The sequence below is a fragment of the Lutjanus erythropterus genome, chromosome 17 (genome assembly GCF_056507025.1).
Source record: "Lutjanus erythropterus isolate fLutEry1 chromosome 17, fLutEry1.hap2, whole genome shotgun sequence".
Taxonomy (NCBI): domain Eukaryota; kingdom Metazoa; phylum Chordata; class Actinopteri; order Lutjaniformes; family Lutjanidae; genus Lutjanus; species Lutjanus erythropterus.
This window is the reverse complement of record NC_139333.1, coordinates 20,047,153-20,071,544: the sequence shown is the minus strand read 5'-3', so window position 1 is coordinate 20,071,544 and position 24,392 is coordinate 20,047,153. Positions and strand designations below refer to the sequence as shown.

Genomic DNA, 24,392 nt, shown 5'->3' with positions numbered 1-24,392 from the left:
GCAAAATCTAAAAATACAGCTGGAGGACGGAGAACCGCACTCTTGGAAATAAAGACACTAACTAGAACCATACAGGGCTCTTCAGCTTGTCCCCATAGGAGAACTCCTTTAGTTTCCTGGTTGAACCTTTTATAAAGGTTACAACTGGAAACTTTCCACGACCCAACATAAAGGGTTATACCGAGAACCATCTGTGATGGTTCCACCCAGAAGCCCCTATGAGAGGTTCTACAGAGAACCCTCCTATGGTGTAATGGTTCCACAAGGATCCCTCTCTGGAGGTGATATGCAGACCCTTTCCACTTTCTAAGGCTGCCAACAAGGACCCGGGGAGTTCTACCAAGAACTTTTTTATATTCCAGTGGTTTTATAGAACACACACAGAGCATTCTACAGACAACTTTTTTAAATTCCCAGGTTTTGTTTGTAACCCATCCAGGGGGTTCTACCTAGAACCTTTTTATATTCCAACAGTTTTATAGAACACATTCAGGGGGTTCTATAGCGAACTTTTTGAATTCCAATGTTTTTTTCTAGAATACACTCGGGGGTTTTTACAAAGAACCTTTTTATATTCCAAGGGATTTATTTTGAATGCTCCCAGGGGGTTCTACCAAGAACCTTTTTATATTCCAAGGCTTTTAAAGAACACACTCAGGGGGTTCTATGGAGAACTTTCTAAATGCCAAGGTTTTTTTTTTTCTAGAATAAACCTATGGGACTCTATGAAGAACTTTTTATATTCCAAGGATTCTACTGAGAACCTGTTCATATTCCAGGGCTTTTATTGAGAACCCACTGAGAGGGTTTGCCTGAAAACAGGAAGAAACAAAACAAAAACAAAACTTTTATATTATGGTGCAAAAATCCTTGATGAACCCTTGATGAAAGAGTTCTTCAAGAATTTCAACGAACCTTGAAGAACTCTTTCTTCTAAAAAGGGTTCTTTGGATGAAAAAGGTTCTCAACAGAACCCTTGGTCTTATAAAGAACCCTTGACAAATCCTCTCTTCAAAAAAAGAGCTCTACAGAAGCGAATGGTTCTGAGTAGAAGCTTTGCCCTTCAGGTAGAACCGTTCTGGAACCCTTATTTCGAAGGGTGCGCGTTGTGTGATGGTCTCGTCCTCAGTGAAGCAGTGAACACATCTTACGTTCATCTTCTTTCAACCTTTGGACTTTAAACACACGAAACCTGAAGCTCTACGGCCGAAACGGTTTATGTATGTTGCGATTCTTCAGACGATCTTGCTTGCTCTTGTCATAATCATGCTGATCTGCTCTTCTCGTCGCCTTGCTGCGAATTCTAATTGGCGTTATTAATCAGCAATCATGTTAACACTCTCCCTAATCTGTGTGGCAAGCTCTTGCTCCATACACACCTCAGAGCCATTGATGGAAATCCAATGAGACATAGGTTTACCTGCCATGAAAGTACCTCAGCAGCAGTCGTCAACACATTGTGGGGAGTGAGGGGGGAAGTACACTTTAAATTAATTAACATCAGACCTCTTGTAGCACTTCATTTCTGTAAACAAACAGTCTAATATGCCGTAATTAATTAGATATGCCAAGCTTCTTTTCTGCTCCTCGTGTTGATCTTTCTTCTTGGGGGCGTAGCTCATTTTTTTGGGGGTCAAATTTTAGGGTTTATCTTTGGTCAGGGTGGGAAACATGTCAGTCCTCACAAATGAGAGACGAGAGTGGTGCTTGGTGTCCTTGTTCTCATTTTGAGCTCAACTGATAAAGCCATACTGGACCAGAGGAAATGCGAGGAGAAACATTTTGTTAAAGACACCGTTTTTCTCCAGTTTTCGATTAAGTTCAATTCAATTTAACTTTATTGTCATTAACAGAATGTGCAGGCACATGCAAATGAAAAGAGGGGCAGTGGCTTCACCAACACAGTGCAGGTAAAGGGTTTATATGATAAAATTAAAATAAAATAAAGACTAGCAACATATGTAAACTTGTACAAATGAGGTAGTATACTGTATGTCTGAGTTATGTAATACAGGTGTGCAAATGGTATTTTAAATGTACAGTACTGGGAAAGAAGTGAGCTGCTGCAAATGCAATTAAAATATGGCAGTTTTTAATATAATATCAATATCACATGAGGACACTGGAAAAATAAAAGGGCACATAAGAGTAACTCGATCAGAAATTTGGAAATTAAGATTAAGCATTATTTAACTATTAAGAGGCTTAAGATATCAAAGGCCTAACCAAGAGCAGGGGATTATATCAATATTATATCAATATGATATGAGACTAGATATTGTCCTAGATTTTTGTGAAAATGTGTTTTGTCATGATTTTAAAGGTTCTAGCTGCTCTATTATTTATCTTTACCCACCTAGTCATTATATCCACATTACCGATGTTTATTTATAAAAAAAATTACAATGTAAATTACAATAAAAAAAAAGAACAATGTGGTGTTTGATTTTGTCCATATATATAACTCTGTGGTTGGATTGTTTAATCTAAAGTAATGCATCATACTCTATAGATCACTGCATGTTTACACTATTTGAAAATTTATGTTGATATTATTTTTAAGTCATTTTGCCCAGCCCTCATCAAATCCATTTTTTTAATCATTACAATTCAGATCACATGTTGAAAAGTTTCTCCTAATAATGAAAAAAAAACATATTAATATTAATATATTTGTCTTTTCCAGCTTACCATAATTTAAATTAAATGTTTTAAAATGTTACTGATATAAATGGACCTTTAAAAGCATCAGAAATTATTAATAACTTTGTTAAGACCCAATTTAAGAACATTAGCAGGTTTCAGTCCTGCGTTGTGAGTTTTGGTGGTGCACTGACGCTTTTGTTTAGTGTTGTGTTACAACAGAACCAGCATTTTTGGCCAAGTGAGTGTACAAATACAAGGAATTTGTTGTTTCCATTGCTCTCAATATACATAAACAGGAATAGACTGGACCTAACAGCTAAGAAAAGAGTTGACAGGACTTTTATTTACACAAGAAATAATATGTCACATCAGTTTGTTTAAGATTAAGGAATTTGACTTAACAACAAAGAACAACAAAAAAAGCTGAACAAATAAAGATAATGATGTGAAAAAATATGTGTTTATGTAAATAAGCTGTATAAAAGAAGCACCAATAGCCAACAACATACATAAAAATTGTATTTACAAAAATAAAGTGTTTCTGTAAGTTGTAAAGTGTAAATCATTTAATAGTTTTATGCAAAAAAGAGAGAAAAAACTTATTTGTGAGTTTATGTCTCAGTGACACTTCTTCCAAAAATAGGGCCCCACTTTTCTGTTTTCCTGATTTCCATTTCATATCTGCAACACTCACGCGCCCAGCTCTGCATGATAGCTGCTCATGGGTGATGATTTTCGAATCGATTTGCCATTCTCACAAACGAAGGGCACAAAAGGCTGAGCAATCAGTCCAAGGCTGGCTGCTTTTGGCCCAGAGAGAGGAGAGATACTGTGTGAGTGGAGGGCAAGCATGGCTGATCTGAATCATGAAGAATAATGTTTAGCCTGGCAGATGATTAGGGATGTTAATTTTTTTGGAGGGGGGTGGGGGCAAAGGGGGCTGGCACTTGGTGATGTCACTTTGGCTATCCGAACAATCTGGCAGGGCCGATCCTGGCGAAACGCTGCTCAATTTGCTGGGGCTCCTGCTCCATTTGCCTGTTAATGAGCACTGTTGTTGGAGGTACCCATGTGTACCATGTCATGAGGCTAGCAGGCAGCACCTTCACCTGACGCTCTGACCACAGAGGAAAATGGCAGCCGCCGTGACAGATGTTTTCACAGTCCTGGGGAGAGAGCCATGGGAGACCTGTACAGTCAGAGGGCCCGGATATATCGCCGGCAACAACTGCTACAACATGTGTCCGCCTCAGAGTACATCCAGCGTGCAGCGGAAACAAGGAGTCAGCTCTTTTCTTTAAAACAACACCAAAATGACAAGAGTGGTTGACTAAATAAAGACAATTTAACTAAAAAAAAAAGCCACAAATATTTAATTATCTATCTTACGTGTGTCTGTCTGAACAGATAATGTGCTGTTTCCTGGTGTGTGATTCAGTGGGAGGAGCTCTCAGTGTCACAGGATGGATGGCCGGGGTAAACTCATTACGTCACAGCATGACAACCGCACTTAATTACTAATGAAAGGGTGAGCTCTCCACAGTCCACTTCTGTTAAATGAATCCACGAGTAAAGGACCACACCAGTGACATTGATTGTTTTGGCCATTTTATATATATAATTAACTATACATAATTTACAATTTCACTGACTATCCTATAAACTATATATTACTTTTTTCTTTTCTTTCTTATCAAATTATTTTGGTCATTTAACTTTTATTGATAGACAGTGGAGACAGACGAGAGAACAAGATGACATGCAACTAATGTCCCTGTCGTGAATTGAACCATTACCTGCCACGTGTCTTATAGAATCAAGATCATTTATTATTGTTGTTCCCTCATGTTACACAGAAAATACATCCAGGAGATATTTAATTAAATTCAGAATGGAATGTGATAAAATATACAGCAAAATAAAATAAACCAGTGTATACAGTTACTTATACACCCAGGGAATAATTCTGCAGTGTATTTTGCGTCAGTTTCAATGTAAACAGTGTCAGCAATTTAGCAATGATAATATGGTCAATATCTTCACGTGGTAAGTTCAACATCTGGGAAACATCCATCAACTTTGATTGTGTTTGACAACAAAAAAATCATCAGTGTAAAAACAGAGTTCTGCTTTGTTCTGCTTACCTCCTCTCCTCTTGGGGTGGTCCCCGGTGGGGTGTCCAGCTGATCTGAACAGTGGTTGAAAGATGCGGTGTGCACATTGTTGATCGTCTCAAGGTCCACCACTCTTTAATCTAAACCCTACACTTCCTTTTGCAATGCCTTAAAGTGTACTCCTGTCATAGGTAATATGTGTTTCTGCAATAAATCTGAAAAACTAAAAGATTGATGGAGAAAAGTAGCAAAGTTTGAAGGAGCTACCAGCCACTGCATCTACATGCACAGCTGCTCACATAGCAGTAATGGCTCATTTATGTCCCCTTTACATATTTCAAATGACATCACATCACTGCCCACGTACTTCCAGGTGTCCTTTACATTGGCATGGCAAGCAATATATCCACTAGAGGGCACCACCCTAGAGAAGAAGAAGTGTCAAAAGTTTCAACAAACACAGCGATGCTGGAGGAAGTCATGATAATGTACCTCTTGTGAAAGAGGTAAATGTGGAAGCAGTATTGTAGCAGTGGCGAGGGGTCTGTGCAGCTATCAAACACACTGCGACATACCAGTGGTACAGGACAGTTTCATCTGTATCCGAAAGCTTTCAGAAAATGTAAACAAATGTGGAGGAAATTAATGCAGAGTACAAACAGAAGACTCCGTCCACATCCATATGCATGTCTAACATTAAGCATAATGAGCCTTAGACAACATGGCTACCAGGACTGTTGGCACAAAAGTATAAATATGCTGTCGGTTAGATTTTTAATGTGTCCTGTGGGGTTTGAGGTAAAATTATTCAATAATGGATTAAAAAAGTGTGAGGAAGGTCTAAACATTTAGCTCAGTTTAGTTTAGTGTAGCAGAAATATCTCCTCCTGTTAGCCTTCCTGTGACCACTCAGACTTGCGTTGAGTTGTGTAATTCATCACTGTGAACGCTGTCAAGTCAGGTCAAATAAAATGCAGTGAAGGATTCAAAAAGCCTGCCGAATGATTTCCATACCATCTGGAAAATCAATGGAAATCTGTCTGGAGAAACAGAAAAATCCGCTCAAAAATGAGACTTTGCTGAAGTACATTTACTCAAGTACTGTTCTTAGCGGACCAGTGTGAGGAGCTACCTGTGAGGCTGCAGTTTGCAAACATTGTCTCACCCTCCCCTTCCAATTGTGAAGGAGAACCTACGGTGGCAGTGAAACTTGCACAAAACACAGAGGACCCTGTCTAGAACCAGTGTTTGGTTTGTCTGTTGTGGGCTACTGTAGAAACATGGCGGTCCAACATGGCAGCCTTCACTGAAGGACCCTCTGTAGATATAAATGGTTCATTCTAAAGTAACATAAACACAATGCTTGTTATTCTACATTAATGAAAACATACAGATATTATATCTAATTTCTGCTGTATTCTGCCAGTTAAACCCCGTAAATCTTGCAAACTGCACCTTTAAAACTTGCCAACGCAAGGTCTCCACATGCTGAAGGTAAACAGACTCGAATGAACAAATGCCACAAGGACTGTGGGATACAAGAAGCCTCTGAGTTGTGCTGAAAGTTGAAGGTTGCTGTGGTTATTTATTGACGCCGCTGAGTGAAATGTGCCAATAGCTGTGCTATACATTGTAACACTATTACACAGTGCATCATTAAACAGATCCATAAAACAGACAGGCAACCAGACCAGATTTTAATGACAAATGCGGTGATCTGAGATAAGTATAAATACGGTGTAATTCAGCAAGGTTTCATGCCTGGTTAAGCATGTACATCTTTTGGCGGCCCACTAACTGATATTACTTCAGTGCAATATTTCAGAGCACATCAACATCCCGGTGAAATTAACTCTGATGTGTGAGCAGCAGACCCGGGTCCGGCACTCCAAAACTGTCTCATGATTATATCGAGATAGATAGAGCAAGTCGTGCACAAAACTCCTCACAATCTACAACCTGTCCTGGCAAATTTAAATACGCCTCGGAAAGAAAAAAAAAAAAACAAAGAAAAAAAACAAATGGGGAGAATCATTCTCTAATGTTTGTGCTGCTGGAAAATAGGTAATAGATGCAATGCCCCGAGAGTGTTTTGGAGGCAGTTGGTTTTTCCTCTGTCTGATTACTAAATCCAGGGTTGATATACAGATGTAAATATGCTGCTTAGAAGCCCCCTCCTCCTCCTCTACAATCCCTCCCTCCCTCTTCTCTTCCATCTGGCAGACAATAGTTTAAAATTCTTAATCCATGAGCAACCATTGAACATTAGTGAATTGCAAATTACAGATGTTTTACTGTCTCTGCCTCTTCTTTTTTTTCTGTTTTGATCTGTGCATCCCACTGTCACTCAGTGTCGCGTACGCATCCCTCGCTCCTCTGCATTCATTAGACACCCTGTGCCATCATGGCACCATATGACACTGTCATCATTTGGTAATTAAACCTTTGCTCGTTTAAATATGAAAAGCTGGCAAGGGTGTGATCATAAACAATGTTGCGCAAACCAGATTTTCCAGACTAAATGAGAATTCGAGCAACATCATGCCAGAGATTGATTTTTTTTTTCTATCTTCACTTCACAGGAAAACAAACACTGGAAAAAGTTGCTCTTGTGCCAAACATATCAGACTGTCACACATTAAAATTCATATGAACAGACACTTTATTTAACGCACAAAACAATGCACTTTAGAAAACAAACTCCAGCTTTGTTTCTAATGTTTTCTTTCTTTTCTTCCCCATTAGCACCATCTTAAGCGTGGGGTATTCTTCCTGGGGTCCACCACCCATACAGTCATACGCACCTATACAAACTGTAACCACACAAACACATCAAACAAAACGGCTCACTGAATTAACCACACAGAAACAAACTGTCACCCTTTCCAGTACTCAAACACATAATTATAAATCATTCAAAATTCTGCAAGAAACCATAGCAAACTTGATTTCTTTATACATACATAGTTTTTTTGCATCATATCTGCTTTTGCTTTGGATATCAGGAAACTTCTTTCTGTCGCAAATCATCTTTGGTAATTTGTTTTTAGCAAACTGAGAGAATAACTTTTCATATACAGTAACATATTTAACTGGTGGTCATGTCACCAGTATGTTTCTAAGTAAATTTAAGAAAGCATAAGAGAATCTCTGACTGAGTTAGTCAACCCAGGACTGTGAAAACTCATACAGGAACTTAGTGGTATCAATTAATCTTTTCTCATTAACTTAATGTAAATATCCAAGTTTTATTTAAGAGTTAGTCGCAGCGCCTGCGAACCATGATGGTTAGTATTGAATTAGGTGATTAAAAGTTAATACATTATAACACAATGTGAAATGTTAGCAGTGTTTGTCATTGTGAAAGAGTTGTTGGTTCAACTTAATATCTTAAGCTTATTGAACATGTTTTCTCAGTACAACTGATTTCTTTTACACAATTACTGCAACTTGTCTTTTCAAATCCAAATTTTAAGACAGCCTAGATACGAACTAAAAATAAAATAAATAGTTCATCTTTACGGTGAGACCATTGTGCCTGTCCAGTAGATTAGATCTGTAAGAACACCATATGTGCCACTTTTTTTTGAGCTTCTTGTAATTTTTTTTAACTCTTACATTGTCACACCAGATCAAATCATGAAGCAGTAATCAAGAAATGTGACTCACACCATAAAATGTGTGTTTTTATGGTCATAGTCACAGATTACAGCTCTTCTCTTGCTGTCCAGAAGTAAACAATGATAATAAACCAGCAGCTGACACTTTCCAACACCAGTATGTGCACCATAACACCATGATGGCAGAGGGATTTTTAAATTCTGCACTTAAAATGATAAGCACAGGACATAACATCGATGTTGCACCCTTCTATCCCCTAAACACAGTTATGTGCTTTATCATGTTGGACCAACAGACAATAAAATCTCCCTCCTCAGTGCCTGAGGACAACATCTCCCAGATTCTCATCTACATTCACACAGGCAAGCCTCCATCACTGAAGATTTAGCCAAATGGCTGTGGAGAGGAGGAATGCCCGAACCATTACAAGCCAAACTACTGGCTTTTTATTACCACTAAACAATCTTCCTCGCAGCCGTCCTTTAGCGTACACCTCCGAGCTCGGAGCCGGTGAGAAAGTGTGTGGGAGGAGGCCATTCAGTCACATTATGGCTTTCCATAGATCAAGGTCACAATTTTCATGATCATTACACCACTGAAGGTGACAGGAAGCATTTACAGAAGTGATCAGGAGCTTATGTGGGAGCTGCTCATCCGTAGATTTCTGGGGAGAGGAATATATGTGTACACACACCCACAGACACACAAACTAATCAGCAAATCACACTGTGCAGCTGACATATTATCATATCATCATTACAATGAGGACAACTAAGAAGAAAAATGGAAGACACACTGCAAAAATAAACTAATCGTTTTAACTTAGTGTCCATGCTGCCTTAAAATTTTAAGTTGACTGAATCTGAAAAGACAATTCGATGTAATTTCGTAATGTTTCCACACATAAACCTTTCTAGTCAAATAAACTAATTCAGTTGTAATTGAGAAAACACGTTCAGTAAACTTGAGATATTAAGTTAACCCAACAACTCTTCAGTAACACTTACAAACATCACCATAAGTTAGTTAGTGTCTGAGCTGACTTAAAATTTTAAGTTGGTTGAATTTGAAAAGATAAGTTGAGGTAATTTGTAATGATTCAAAACAAATGAACTTTTCTCAGTTATATAAAATAAAATAAACTGAATTTGAAAAGACAAGCGGAGGTAATTTTATAATAGACTTCAAATAAACTTGATATCAGTTCAGTTGTTCCTGAGAAAACATGTTTGGACTTAAGTTATAACTTCACTTAAGTTATTAAGTTGAACCAACAACTCTTCAGTCACACTGATGAACATGTAGAACATTTATCATAATTTATTAATTTTTTATTAACTAATTCGGTACTAACCTTCATAATGGTTTGCGCTTCATTATTGTGAAAACAAAGTGATTTGGAGACACAGCAAGTTTTCATCATTCATGTTTTATTCAAACTATTAACAAGAGCAAAGCATGCTGGGAAGTCAGCTAATATACTGATCATGTTTCTTTAAAAACTTAATTTAATTAGTTATTTGAAATCTGTGCAGTACATTCATTTAACCCATCAAGTCAAGTAAAAGGACGAGTTAGAAGAACTCATGTTAATGCTTTTTGAAAATAAATACTGGACATTTTAAGTTGAAATAACTTTAAGAAATAAAACATGTTTATTTGCGTGAAGTTTATGAGAAAATACCAGTAAATTCCTGTATGTTTTTTTTTTTTACAGTGAACAAACAAGACAAAGCAGGGATTTTTTTTTTTAAATCTACATTTGTGAGGTCAAAGGCTGCCACCAGGAGGTGACTGACTGCTACATTATGCATTCACATGCCATAGGCTAACACATGTCAGCAGCCCAATGGACAGCAGCTCTGTTTCCCATATTGCTGACATGTGATCTGAAGCTGTTGGCTGTCTGGTTGGGACAGAGGCAGCTGGCGGGACACCTCCGAGCCGCCTCGGGCTGATCTCTGCTGCACGCACACACAAACACACACACACACACACACATACACACCGATCCACTGAAGGATCCAACACAGCTTCTCCCATGGTGAGGAACCCAGGGCCTTATGGGAGGACTGTGGTGCCTTTATCCACTGGAGGAGCTGAAGGTGGAGACGATGAGGATTTTTTTTTTTAGTTTAGGGGCTTGTTCATGTAAAACATCAAAAAGAGAAACAACAGGGATGTGTCATGGTTGAACTTTTGTACAAAAAGTCAAGAAAAATGATCAAATCTTTGTCCTTTTCTCTCCTAATCATCCAAGTTTTCAACGCCCTTACAATTTTACTGTAAAGCCTCTCCATTCTTTGTTAAGTTCCAACCAGAGGGGCACACATTTAACTATTCATGTGGAAAGTTTGATGGGGAAGAGAGGGGATTTAGCCCTTGTTCCCAGTACAATAAAATGCAACACGGAGAATACTTTTTGAAAATGACAAGATACAGACCTATTTTTAATCCAGCACTGCAGGGCATATTTAACAATTACTTGCAAATCTGCATAATGAATGAGGGAGCGAGAGTGTATTTTAAGTCTCTGACACTTTAGTCCCCAACTTAGTGCGTTAATGCATTAAATGTGTCAGAAATATTTGAAATATTTATGTCACTTTCGGTTTTTTGTATATGCAAAAAAGAAAATAAGATGCCAAAATTATCTGTAGGTTTAAAATATTCTCATAATAATATTAATAATTATATAATAATACTAATATGTAATGTTTTTTGTAATTTGGTCCTTCTTTCATGTTTAAATGCAAATGAGATGTTAATTTTTCTTAATGATTTGCTGTACCTGAGGCATGGAAAAGCTCAGAAACTCAACTGTCTGACTGCTTTTGTGCTCAGGGTATGAAAAGTAATTTAACAAAGTGTTTTCTAATCAAAGTAATGTAACCTGATCTCACTTGCATTTGGATCTTTAATACAATACAAAACCACTGGAACCACTCAGTAGCCAATAATATGTGTGTGTGTGTATCTGTGTGTGTGTGAGTGTGTGAAGGTGTGTGTGTGTGTGTGTGTGTGAGGACTAATGATGGGACAGATCATCAGCTGAACCTGAAAACACTGCAGATTAGTTAACACCAAACTGGATGCAGGCAGGAACGTGTGTGGATTTTTTTTTTTTAACAGTTAAATCACAGACAGAGCAGCTGGAAGTCCTTCATCTGTGCGTTTTATCATCTGAAATACGACCCTGACAGCTGTAAACTTCATAAAGCATTGACTTTTACGCTTATTCTTAATTTTTGATGGTTCCCCATCAAAGACAGTAAACGGTTAAATCGGCTGCACTAAACTGACATATTTAGCGTATAGTGCACCTCAAAAGAGTGGCGTCAAATTGATCCACCAATATATATTTTTTTAAATGCGACTTTGTTTTAATTTCTCCCCCATTAAAAAATGTATTTTATCTTTCACTTATTATTTTACAACCAAAACCAACTATTTCTGTTCACGACATTTGAGTTTCCTCACCAAAACGTCCCTGAACTCATTGCAAAAGACGACTAAAAATAATAATTTATTGTTAATGTCATTTTCTCGTAATCCTGCTGTCACTTGAACCATTTACAAGTTGAAAATGTATGTGCAGACTTTGTATTTGAGGAGTTAAAGTCAACATGACAGTGTTATTCTATCTGTATGTATAGAATAATATGTATGAAATGATTAAAAAAAAGCGATGTTTGCAATAGTAATCCTAAAATAAAATCAGAATTACACTGTACATATTGCTGTAAAATTACAAATATATTATTGGAGATGGGTCTAAATGATACAAAAATAGAAATTTGTAGCGATTTTTCGTAAAGAACTGCTGAAGATGACCAGTTTGTGTGTGTGTTTAAATTAATAGGCCATAGTCTGAGGTTATAATGAGTTTATAACTCTGTAATATTAATGTACAGTCTCGTTTTACTGCATTATAATGAAAAAGATGCTCAAATAACTGACGATATACAATAATAAAAAGGGGGATTTTTGCTCCACAGATCAAATAGAGAAATAAATAAATAAAAACAAATAAACCCAATGATAAGAAACATAGATCACATTCTAATTTTTACATTTAAACGAGGTGTGTGGGAGGGATCAATGGAAAACAGTTGTAATGATCCAATTAATTATGGGCAAAATTAAAAGCAAGTGCAAAATCAATCTTTCACGGTGTCGAGGATGGAATCAAATTGATGCTCCATCTGTTCACGCCAGCAAGATTTGTAGCCCGGAGTATAGTTGTAGCCGGAGCCTCGCTGCTGGAGCACATGCAGGACACAGCGAGCAAATCCAATATACAGTACAGAGATATTTCTGTTAGTGTTACAGGATTATATGGAGGAAGGGTGGAGAACTGTTGGGTGGCTGCAGCTTGAACTCCTCCTGTTTATTAAAATATAAAATTATAAGAATTATCACTCATTTGGATACATTTTAAGAGCAAATATCTGAGGTTTGATGTATAATTTTTGACCAATTTAGTCAAATAAAGAGCCTGCAAAAAATATTGCACAGGATTTAAGCATGCAAATATTATAATTTATATTATTCGCATGCAAATAGTCCAACATTCACAAATTCATCCAGATCGCCATGAATCTCCTCCCTTAAATCCAAAAGGATTAATATTCAACTTACAACCAGTGGTGTCTCTGCAGGGAAACTCATCGATTGGTGACGTTGGAGTAACGCGAGAGTCTGCACGCAGAAGGAGGAGGAGGAGGAGGAGGAGGAATAACATAAATGACACCTCTTTCTCCCACCTCTAGAAATAAAAGTTCTTTACCGACACCCAGGCAGACAGAAAACCTCGATCATCCTCCCCACACTTGCCCTCAAAGTGTGAGCTGGTGTTCGGCGGGTGGAGCTGCTGGACCCTCGGTGCTGCTTCTTCCCTCTCCTCCTCCTCCTCCTCCTCCTCCTCCTCCTCCTCCTCCATGCCACCTCTCCTCTCTCCTCCTGCCTGCACAGGCCATTAGGAAGCGGGGCAAAAGATAAATTGCTCTCTGTCAATACATTACACCTCTCCTAATGGGTGCAGCCGGGCTCCAAAAACATTTTCCAAACTCTTGACATGCGGTGGCATCGTCTTAAATACTGCAGAGTGGAAGAGAGGCACTAATTGTAGGAGAATTTATTCAAATTTAATTTTTCTGAAGGTAAAAATTTTGGTATTTTTTTCTGGCTCCAGTGGTAATGATAATAAGTAGGGGAGACCAGGACCAAGTGTAACAGGGGGCAATTGTAACACATTCAATTTCTTCATTCAGAAACATGCTGGAGTGATGATGACACTTACTCTGCACATGCTCAGTAGAGGGCAGGACCAGTAAAAAAAAATCTTTCGAGGATTAAAAGTTAATGTTTGGATCTACTTTATATTTTATATTAGATTTATTTTAAATTATACATTTTATTGGTTAAAATGAACGTGAACATCCTATGCTAATAAAGGTGTTACTGTCTAGCATTTGTGATTTTTAGCATGGCTGTGAGATTGGGTGAAATTGTAACAGAATTGTTGATATTTCACTAAATTTAAAAGGAAAATTGGGGGATACCGGGGGCAGTTGTAACACTGGTTGGGGCCAATTGTAACACTGAAAAAACAAGCCATATTATTTCATTCTATTTCAGATAAAACCATATCTATATAAAAGTAATGATGTTACTGCTATAATATCTAATAATGTTCCTTAAGACTTTTTGTTGTTCAAATTCTTTTAGATGTCAGGCATTGTACGCATTCAAAGCAAAAGTCTGTTTCTATTTTTGCAGAGGACTGGACAGCAATTCTAGTGGATTTTAATTATTTGAACAGACTTGAAATTAATTTTAATTTTAAAGTTAAATTTAGTTAAACATAATTTTATAACAAAGAATTCTGTCAAAGCCGACAAACATTACAGCTTATATTTGGCCATGTGGCTCGTGGGCAGTTGTAAAACTTAGATTTGCAGGTTTGATAAAATCTTGCTTGCTAGCTAGCAATACCCATGTTAGCATAGTTTGTTCATGTTAATTTTAAACTAATAACCAAAAACTAAAATTTGTAGGGGTTTAAATTTGAAGTCATGAAAAAAAAGGAACATATTTCACAAAATTTAAATAGTAAATGTAGTAGTAAATGAAGAATTACTTTCAGCTCAGTAGTTGTCACTGCAATAGTTCCCTAATTTTCTGCAAAAATAGAAACGCACACAATTCCAACATCATTAGATATTTCTGCAGTAATGGGATTACTCTGAGGTGTACTTTTATTTGAGATACACTGGGTTATATCAGAGCCCAGATGGAGCTTATGCCAGAGAGTAAACAATTATGCCATTGATATATCAGATGATATTCTTTATGTATATATGTGTAAAATCGGGGCTGAAATAGTCCATTTTCCTTTGTATTTTAATAATTATAAAAACCATAAATACATAAATACAATAATATGAATTATGAAAGAGGATCAACTATACATAAAATGCTGCATATAAAAATAAAAATAATAAGAAACCAAAAGTAATATGCATAATGTTCTGTAAAAAAAATAACGAACAATATATACTCCGATCATGATATAGACTGATACAGCTGTGTATCGGCCCAATAATACACTGAAATATCTGTCTGGGTCTAGTTGACATGACTTAGGATTTTCTTCCTCTTAAAATTCTAACACACTTCTTGCATTAAATTTAATATTATAGTCTTGTCCTTATTAATTAAACTATATCAGTGGTATTATTATTTAGTGCACATATGTTTCCTATATCAAGGAGTATTTCAAGTGGTCTGTGAGTTCTGAAGAAAAATGTAAAAACTGCAGAAAAAAGAGGTGATAATTGATTCAGTCTTTGTCTTGTTTAAATGGCTTGTAGGAGCTCTCTGACCCCGGGTGTTGTAGCAGCTGAATGGAGCGGGCCCCTTCCTAAAAAGAGAGAGGTTATAGGGCCCATCTGACCACGTGCTGTTCAAACACAAACCAAACAAAGTAAACACGTGAAAACGGTTTGCATGTGTGTTCAAAACAACAACTTCAGCATTTTGTCCCCCCCCCCCCCCCCCCCCCCCCCCCCTCCCTCCTTCCTCTGCTCCTTCATCCTGCTTAATTTTTGCAGTGGGGAGATCAAATTGTGGGGAGCAGGAGGGCATGAGAGAGAGAACTGAGGGAGGGGGTGATGATGATGGTGGATGGTGGTGGTGGTGGGGGTCTTATAGAGGGGGGAGGAGGGAAAAAAAAAAGAAAAAAAAGAATGTAGCTTTAAGGGAAATGTGCAGCCGGGTGTGAAATTACAGCCTATAGTGCTACATATTGTACCAGAAGCTCACTCCAAAAACAGTAACAAAAAGAGAAATCATCCCCTAACCTGACCAGGAGGCAGCGCAAGAGATGTGGCCGTCTGCCCCTAAGAGATGCCCCCCAGCCCCACCGAGGACTACCTACCCCCCCACCCCCGAAAAAAAAAAAAAAGGCCAAATATGTGGCGAGAGGGAGCGTGCATTAAAAAATAGAGACAAATTAATACAGGAAATTACGTATTTTATTTTGAAATGTATTAATATTATTATTATTATTATTATTATTATTGTTGTTGTTGTTGTTGTTGTTGTTGTTGTTGTTGTTGTCATTTGCTTACAGAACTCCAATAAACTGAAATTTCGATCAACTTTTAAATCATTAATATGTATGTACATATGTATGTATTTATTCTATTTTTCTGTATATTTTATGCTTTTCATGTATGTTTTAATGTATTTTGAAGGATTTTCAAAATGCTTTAAAAGTATATTTAATTGTATGTAATTACATTTTTTAATTTATAAATTTTGTTGTAATTTTATGCATTTTTGCGCATTTTGATGTTCTCTTAATTTTCCATTGCTTTAATTGCTTGCTGTTTTGTTTCTACTCTGCTAAACACTTTGTAACGTCAACTCATGAAAAGTAATTATATATTTATTAATATCTGAGGTGTAAGATAGAGGTGGGTAAGCATTAGTTTAGCCACCTTTCCCCCTAACTGATTGATACAGTCGATCTGAAAATTCATGAATAAACTCTCAGCCTTATTTTAAAGATTTATTTGGTTTTAGCTTTCTTGGACTTACCTCCCACTGTTTATTATATAATTTATCTAAAGAATTGTACAATTAAGTGTCAGTTAAAGTTTTTTAATTCGGAATATTACACATTTCTGTAGGTTTAATATGTAAAAAAAGAACATTAAAGGGATCCACATCGATGCACCTTAATTTTGAAATTATAATCTCCATCATGCATTGTTTAGTTTAATTTCCCATTCAGATGACTTTATGCTGCAGGTGCAGGCCAAGTCTTATCTGCTGCTACACCTCACATGGATCTCTGGTTCTGGATAATTGTTCCAGAAGAACATTTTTAGTTATCAGTTGGACCACAGCCACTCAAGTGCACCCCAAGTTTCACTTTTTTGGACTTTACTTTGACAGCAGCGCCTTTAAATTTGAGAAACTATACAGCGCCATCTACAGAAGCGAAGCGGCACTGCTGCGTGCAGACCAGAGGTTGGAGGTGAACTCAAAGCACCACCACTGCTCCCAGTTTGGACCAGTGCAATCATCACACCATCAGCTGGATGTAAAAAGGTCAATACATGTGAATTTACAGATACTAGCAGCCAGTTTACAGACATTTTTACATCAAATCAAAGCAAGAAAAAAAGCTATAAATAAATTATTTTTGGCCTACTTGGGTTCCAGAGTAGACATAAAGACAGATGAGCAAAAAAATGAAATAAAACGATAAAATTCAAAGAAGGATCGAGCTAAATCCGGGTTATGACAGAAATATCCTGGATATTCCCAGAGACAGGCAGTCAGTCCGTTAAATAAAGAGGAAAAAATCAGAAAGAAACACAAATTTAAAAAATAATCTCTATTTCATTGATTCAAAACTTCCAGTAAAGCGAGCATATAATTCACTGCTGTTATAACGTCTAATAAACTGATATTTGCAACTCCGAATCCATTCCTTATTTATCTCCCTCCCCTTCCTCCTCTTCCTCCTGCTGCCGGTGTGTCAGACCCAGAGACCTCCTCATTTGGACCCCCGTTTTTTTTTTTTTTGCGTTGGCGAATCACAAAGTGTTGGCATCTATTGCCTTTGTCTGACAAGTCATCCATATAAGCAAAAGGGGGGTCTGCAGAGGGGAGGAGAGGGGGGGGGGGGGGGGGGGGAGGAGAGGAGAGGAGAGGAGAGGAGAGGAGGGGAGGGTTGCAGCTTTTAGAACCACAGACACAGAGAGAGGCTTCATTCCCAGCCCAAAGATCCAGCCAACGCATCCAGCAGCGCAGAAGAGAGACGCGTTTCTCCGCCGTTTTGACGCGTGAATCGAGGCCACCAGGATTTGAGGAGATACCGACCCGGGCCCTGCTGCGCTGCCGCGCTGCACCGCACGCTGGACCTCCACGCTTCATTCCGCGGTGTGCTCTCGCTGGCCATGCTGTGAGAATTTACCTCTGGGTCACTCCAGGCTTTGAAAAATACCGATAAACAATCTTCGGTCATGCTGCTGCGCACCTGCCAGACCTCCGCTCCCGGACCGACTGTTGAAGAAAAAGAAGGGCAACTTTTGGGGAAGAAGTTGCCATTATCAGATCGGTTGTTGAAGCGGAGGTGGAGGGGCAAACTTAAGTCCCTCCATCGACTAGAATCACCTTTTTTTCTTCACATTTTCATCCTTGATAGGAAGGCGAAACGGCGACTTCAGTTGATTATCTCTCTTTCCTTTGCTATCCAATGGATATTCACTGCAAAGCAGACCCCTTTACAGCGATGCACCGTAAGTAGCACAACCCGAGTTTGTCTCTTCCTCTGCCACTGCAGCTTTTATATGTATGCGGATAAAATTAATATGAAGAAATATGACATTTCTGCATATTAAAAAAGGCCTTTAGCAGAAAGCAGGGCCAGTTTGAAGAGCTAACAGCATCTTTGGTGCATAAAAACAAACACTTTAAGGCTAATAAACAGACATGGGAATATAAAACTGATAATCTTCTCAGGTTTCACACCTGTGCACAAATTCCAGCCAGTAAACTGCTTTAAAATTCTTTAAAAATAAAATAAATGACAGCAACACGTCTGTGCACATGTGCAGAAATTAAACTTGTCATAGTAAACAAAGAACATGCGTTGGCAGGTACTCTGTAATTTACACGTGTATCAGCCTCCAGCTTCCCGCGCACACTGCGTGTGTGTGTGTGTGTGTGTGTGTGTGTATGAGTGTGTGTTTAGGCCCAATAAGTCAGCACACATTTAGTTACACATGTGTTATTCAAATTATTCAAATAACAGCAAAGTCTTTAAATCCAACTTAAGTCCACTCACAGTGTGGTTTGCTTGTAATTTGGTTGAATGTGTGTGAATAATTGATGAGCTCTTCATTTACCAAATAATATGTAATATGAGTAATCAAAGCTCGTTCAATTATTTAAAATTAGCGTGCAGGGAAAATGAGCGAGCGTGCAACTTAATAGCCAACCTGAGCCGTGCAGCTGCTGAGAAAATATGAGGTCTGTGTTTAGACTGAGAGGAAGAAAGTGCTGGAGATTCAAATAAATTCATATTTTTAATTATTTTAAATAGCAATAATGATACAGGTTCATATATTAATGGGTTGGAATGAATGTAATATTTGTACAAGCTGTACAATAACAGTGTGACAGATGAAAAATAAAATATTTATGCTTCATAAATAGGTGTTCACCACTTGATGTAACCTTGTGTTTTATTTTGAAAAAACCTTTATTATAAAGACACGTTTGTAATTAGGCTAATTGAAAATGTTAAAGGTTCGATTTAAACACAAAAGAGAGATAAACAAACCGACAAGCGTGGACAAAAACAAACATTTAGAAATAAAACAAAATTTCAGTTTATTTTTTCCATTTAAAAAAATGAATAGACAAAAATAATATTTTAAAAACATGTAAATTCATTAGCCTGTTGGACACCTTACTTGCAATGTAATTATCTCTACTTTTTTTTTTCCTAAAATCAGGAAATCTTCCGAAAATCATCTTTTATCCATTAATTATTTTAATTATTTGGAATAAATCCTGACAAAATATTTTTATTTGGTCATTGTGATTTATTTGTGAAACGTTAAAAACACATTAAAAATTAGGCTAAGGCGACTCAGTGGCAGTAAACAACTTTCTAATTGCATAGCCTAAAATTAAAAAGTAGAAAATAATGTATTTTAAAAATAATAATAATAAAATAGAAATGAGTGTTTAATGCATCCTGAAATGCTTTTCCATAATATCGTATAGAGAGAAGTAAGGGGAAGTGACCTTCAGTTTAAGGTTATTTTCCGTCATTTTTTTTTTGCCTCCACTACAATTTAAAAACAACAAACTCACCTGCGCCGTCCTCTCCCGTTACGACTTTATGTAATGTTACGTTGTGTGTGCTGCTGTTGTATCCCACGTAGGGCACGGAGGTGTGAACCAGCTCGGCGGGGTGTTTGTGAACGGCAGACCCCTCCCGGACGTGGTGAGGCAGCGGATAGTGGAGCTGGCCCATCAGGGCGTCCGGCCCTGCGACATCTCCAGACAGCTGCGGGTCAGCCACGGCTGCGTCAGCAAGATCCTGGGCAGGTGGGTGAGACGTGCGCGGACAAGCCCCTGCAGGTAGACAGGTACGCTCTGTCTGCTGCTGGGTGGATGAACATGCAGCGATGTGGTGCTGGAGGAGAGAGCTGAACCAGCGACAGACACTCAGTTCTGAATTTATTAACATGTTTAATCATATTCTAATCATCCCAAATTATGGATTAGCGCTATATTTTTGAGGATTAGTAGAGTTTAGGTGGCTTTTTCTTCCATTTTTGTGCGGATGTTTGTGCATTTTTGAAAAGATTCAATAGCTATTTTACAGATTACTCTTTGCCGTCTGTTCATGCATTCGCTAATGCGTTTTTCTTGCATTTTAATTAGTTTTTAAGGAACGTTGTGCCTGTTCTGAGACATCATGCATGCTTGAAGACAACAATTATGCTCATAAAATCCTAAAGTGTGATGTTTTGCTGCAAAAAAGTTTGACTTTTGGACACTTTCTTGCTAAAAAGAAAAAAAAAAAAGTAGGAGCAACAACATTTCTCCAAAGCTCGCAACCACTGCGTAAAATGATACTAAACGCATTTCATGATGGGTAACTGCGTATTAAATATTGCAAGCGACCATCTCATTGGATAAAATATTTTTTTTGCAGATACTACGAGACTGGCAGCATCAAACCAGGTGTGATTGGGGGCTCTAAACCTAAAGTGGCCACGCCAAAGGTGGTGGAAAAAATCGCAGACTACAAGAGACAAAACCCAACCATGTTTGCGTGGGAGATCAGAGACAGACTGCTGGCAGAGGGCATCTGCGACAACGACACTGTTCCCAGCGTCTCATCCATTAACAGGTAGGAAACAGGAATTTTAATATAACCTCAAAATAGAAAGGAAAATTCACCTTATTCTGCTTTTTCTTTCCTTCTGTAAATTTGGGTTAAACAGCAGGCAGCTGCAGGATGTAAACACTTTAATGAAGAGGGTCGAGCGCAAATTGAAAATCATTTATCACGGTGTATATCTGTGCTAAGCGCACCACCCACAGCAGAATATTGTTTGACCAACTTTGTGCTGCTGCTGCTGCCCGCACGCCGGCCGAGGTTAGCTGCTGCTGCCTGCCTGCGGTCTCAGAGGTGCAATTCAATCTTTCAGACCAAACTCCCTCAACAATCAGCAGTACATCCAGGACTGAGTGAATCTGTCGAGATGAAAACCGATCAATATTCGGTGACCAGATCCCGTGGCGCTATAAAGCAGGCCAATTTTCTTTAGCACATCTAATGTGCTGCTGCTGCTGGAGCTGCTGCTGCACAGACAGAGGGGCTTTTCTGCAAGGTTTTATTTTGAAGGAGTGGTTTGTAAAATATTGCATTGCAAAATTAGGTGATGATTAAAATGATAAATCAAGAAAAGTATATTGTAGCAAGAGAAAAAAAAGCTTGCTGTTTATGAATGAGGGTCCTTGCATTAAAATGCGAGGTGATATCTCGCTGTAATTAATATTGATGCAACATTATGATGATGCATAAAAGAGCAGTATCCATTTTGCCTTGATTGTGGCATTAAAACGCTCATATTAAAAGCTTAAATTACAAATGACCATATAAAATATCCACATTTAACTTCAGAGCTGCAGCAATTAATTGATTAACGAATTAATAAATTTATTGTCAACTATTTTACTAATCTATTAATTGGTTTGAGTAATTTTTTAATGAAAAAAGTCCAAAAATCTCTAATTACAGGAGTTTAAATGTGAATATTTTCAGTTTATTTTTCACTCCTTTATGACGATAATCTGAATATGTTTGTGCTGTTGGTAGAACAAGTCGTTTTGGGAAACACTGATTGACCTTTTTCACCGTTTTCTGACATTTTATAGACCAAACAACTAATCAGTTAATCGAGAAAATGAAAATAATCATTGGCTTGAGCCCTATTTAACACGTCAAATGTCACTATTTATGCTACCAGTGTTCAGTTTTCTTTAAAAAATCCGTAAACAGCTATATGCTTATAGAAAACCAGCTTCAGGAGGACCCAGGACACCCCCACCTCACCCCCTCCTCCTCACCCACCCACCCACCCCCCCAACCCACCACCACCAGAGATCCCTGGTGATGAACTTTGGTTAAGAGGCACTGTTCCATAGAGCCAGCATCAGCATTACATTTTAATGAGCTGATGGGAGAGAGCATGGACAGCTCCACACAAGAAGACATCTTTTAAATAGAGAAAAAAGGGGCTGAAGAAAATTCATTTCATGGTTCGTGGCTGCTTAAAAAGCCCCATTTAAGGAGGCTCAGACACATGTATGTGATAAATTCAAAACGTACATTAATATCATTAAAAGAGCCCCTATAAAGTTTTTTCAGTTCCAATTAAAGCTTTCTATTTTGGACCGGAGGGGGAGCGAGACTTATGTGTCTTTGTTTATGTGGGAAATTAAATTGTGAATACAAAGAAGTGTAATTCTATCAGCCAGATACAGTATGAGAGCTACTTTGAATTTCTATTATGGCTTAATGCTGAAGATTTTCCTTTTTTCTTTTTTGAGCAGAAGAAACGTAAGATTTCAGTGTGTTTCTCCAGTGCTTCACACACAATGGAGCATACACACACACGCGTGCGTGCAAATGAGAAGACACGCATTTGTTTTGATTTAGCTGGAGGTTAATATTTCAATACATGCTAGAATTTCTAAAGGAGCAGTCTGCAAAAATCAATGAAAGCATCCTCAGTGCTTCAGTCACTGTAGCAGAAGTGGCTCCAGGTCATCTGATGCAAAAGGTTAAAGGCATAATCTGCAATATTTTCCTTTAAAAACATGTGTAAAGAAACCGTATGCAAAATTTTCCTGAAAAAAAACAAGTTGAAGGCATAAGTGACAGAATATGCAACGATTTACTTACAAAAACAGGTTGAAAGGCATAATCTGCACATTTTGTCTTAAAAAAAACAAGTTCAAGGGCACAATATGGAACATTTTCCTTAAAAAACAAGTTAAAGCACATAATATGAAATGTTTCCTTAAAAAGAACAAGTTTTAAGACATTTTATTCGTTGTTTATTCGTTGTAAAACAATGCATAGACTCATATAAACATACAAATAATCTATTTTAGTCATCACCTATGAGCCACTAGAAGTGTGTAGTGCTGGAAAGCTGCATGTATTTTTTTTATGTCCTCAGTATTTTGCTGTGCTCGGTACTCAAAATCTTGATGTTCGACGTCCCAGGAATGAGACTCAGCAATCAACAATCTTTCTGGTGTGTTTACAAATAGTTCAAACAAGTCCTAGTGATTCTGCCTTTAAAAAATCCCTACAAGAAGCGAGTTTGTCTCAAAATAAACGACAAGAGAAGTTAAAAAAAAAAAAATTCTCTCCCAGTTAAGACAATTTAGAAAAAAACAGCAAAAGACTGGAGCCAAAGTCTTTTCCAGTTGGATGACTCTGACTGGGGCCAGTCGTGGGTTTGTGTGGCAGACAGTCTGACCTCAGGAGTGTTGACAAAAGAGGATGCTCTATTTAAACACCTTTCCCCTGCATGCATTATTAAATGCTACAGAGATAGTGTTGTACTACTACGAGTGCAGGGGCCACCACAACCAACAAGTAACGCTAAGCCTGCTGCTGGTAGACATAAAAACAAAAAAAAAAAGGTCCTCAACGGCGCTGGATATTATTGATTCAGAAGGAAAGCAATTTTAATATTTCTTCAGGGGATTTTCAGCAACAGCCAGGTCATTAATTCATTCTCCCAAATTGCTTATTCAATATCAAGAACATGGATACCAAATAAAGTCTTTGGATTTATGTAGCACACACAAGTCAAGGGGTCGAATAACTGTTATGGGGGAGAAGTGAAAAAAATTAAAACATCAATATGCACTCTCTGGAAAGAAAGGCTGGTTGTTAGGTAGCTTTGCCTCCAAGGGGAGTTTTTTTTTTTTATATTTGTGACAGTGTTGGATTTATTCCTCCGTCTGAAGCCTTCTGGCTCCTACAGTAACATCAATATCCAAATCATTTGATGCATTTCTGGATAATATGGGAGAAAATACAAGAGCAGTGTTTTCAAAATGCAAAATCTGAGTAGTTTTATCTGTAAATATTTTCATTCTACAACATACTTAAAGGGATTTTTATCTGAAACAGTCTCAGTTTAATACTAATGCTTGTATATGACCTACATAAGAAAATGAGAAGTGAGATGATTGGCTATGTCTATATTACTGTGATGCCTGTTTTTACATTTTCCCAGGCAGACTTGCAGTGAGTAGTATGTTATTTTTTGAATTTTTGATATTAGATTTTGTGGTTATTATGGCAGAAACACTACCACTCTTGTCCACAGGAGCACCAAAAATCAGCAAAATATGAGAATGTGGCTTCAGTTAACAATTATT

At 37.7% G+C, this 24,392-nt stretch overlaps 1 protein-coding gene across 4 annotated transcripts in view; it reads left to right on the top strand.

Moving 5' to 3' along the window:
* Nucleotides 1-17,627: 17,627 nt before the first annotated feature.
* pax2b (paired box 2b) overlaps nucleotides 17,628-24,392 on the top strand; it is a 44,981-nt gene continuing 38,216 nt past the window's right edge. For 2 of the 4 annotated variants that reach the window (XM_084740165.1, XM_084740167.1), the window contains exons 1-3: nucleotides 17,628-18,199; nucleotides 19,856-20,021; nucleotides 20,635-20,832. In XM_084740165.1, coding sequence (XP_084596291.1) covers nucleotides 18,157-18,199; nucleotides 19,856-20,021; nucleotides 20,635-20,832 — 407 coding nt within the window. In that variant the 5' untranslated portion in view covers nucleotides 17,628-18,156. Of the gene's footprint in view, nucleotides 18,200-19,843; nucleotides 20,022-20,634; nucleotides 20,833-24,392 lie in introns of all 4 variants that reach the window. The other 2 variants (XM_084740164.1, XM_084740166.1) reach the window with 1 other exon arrangement.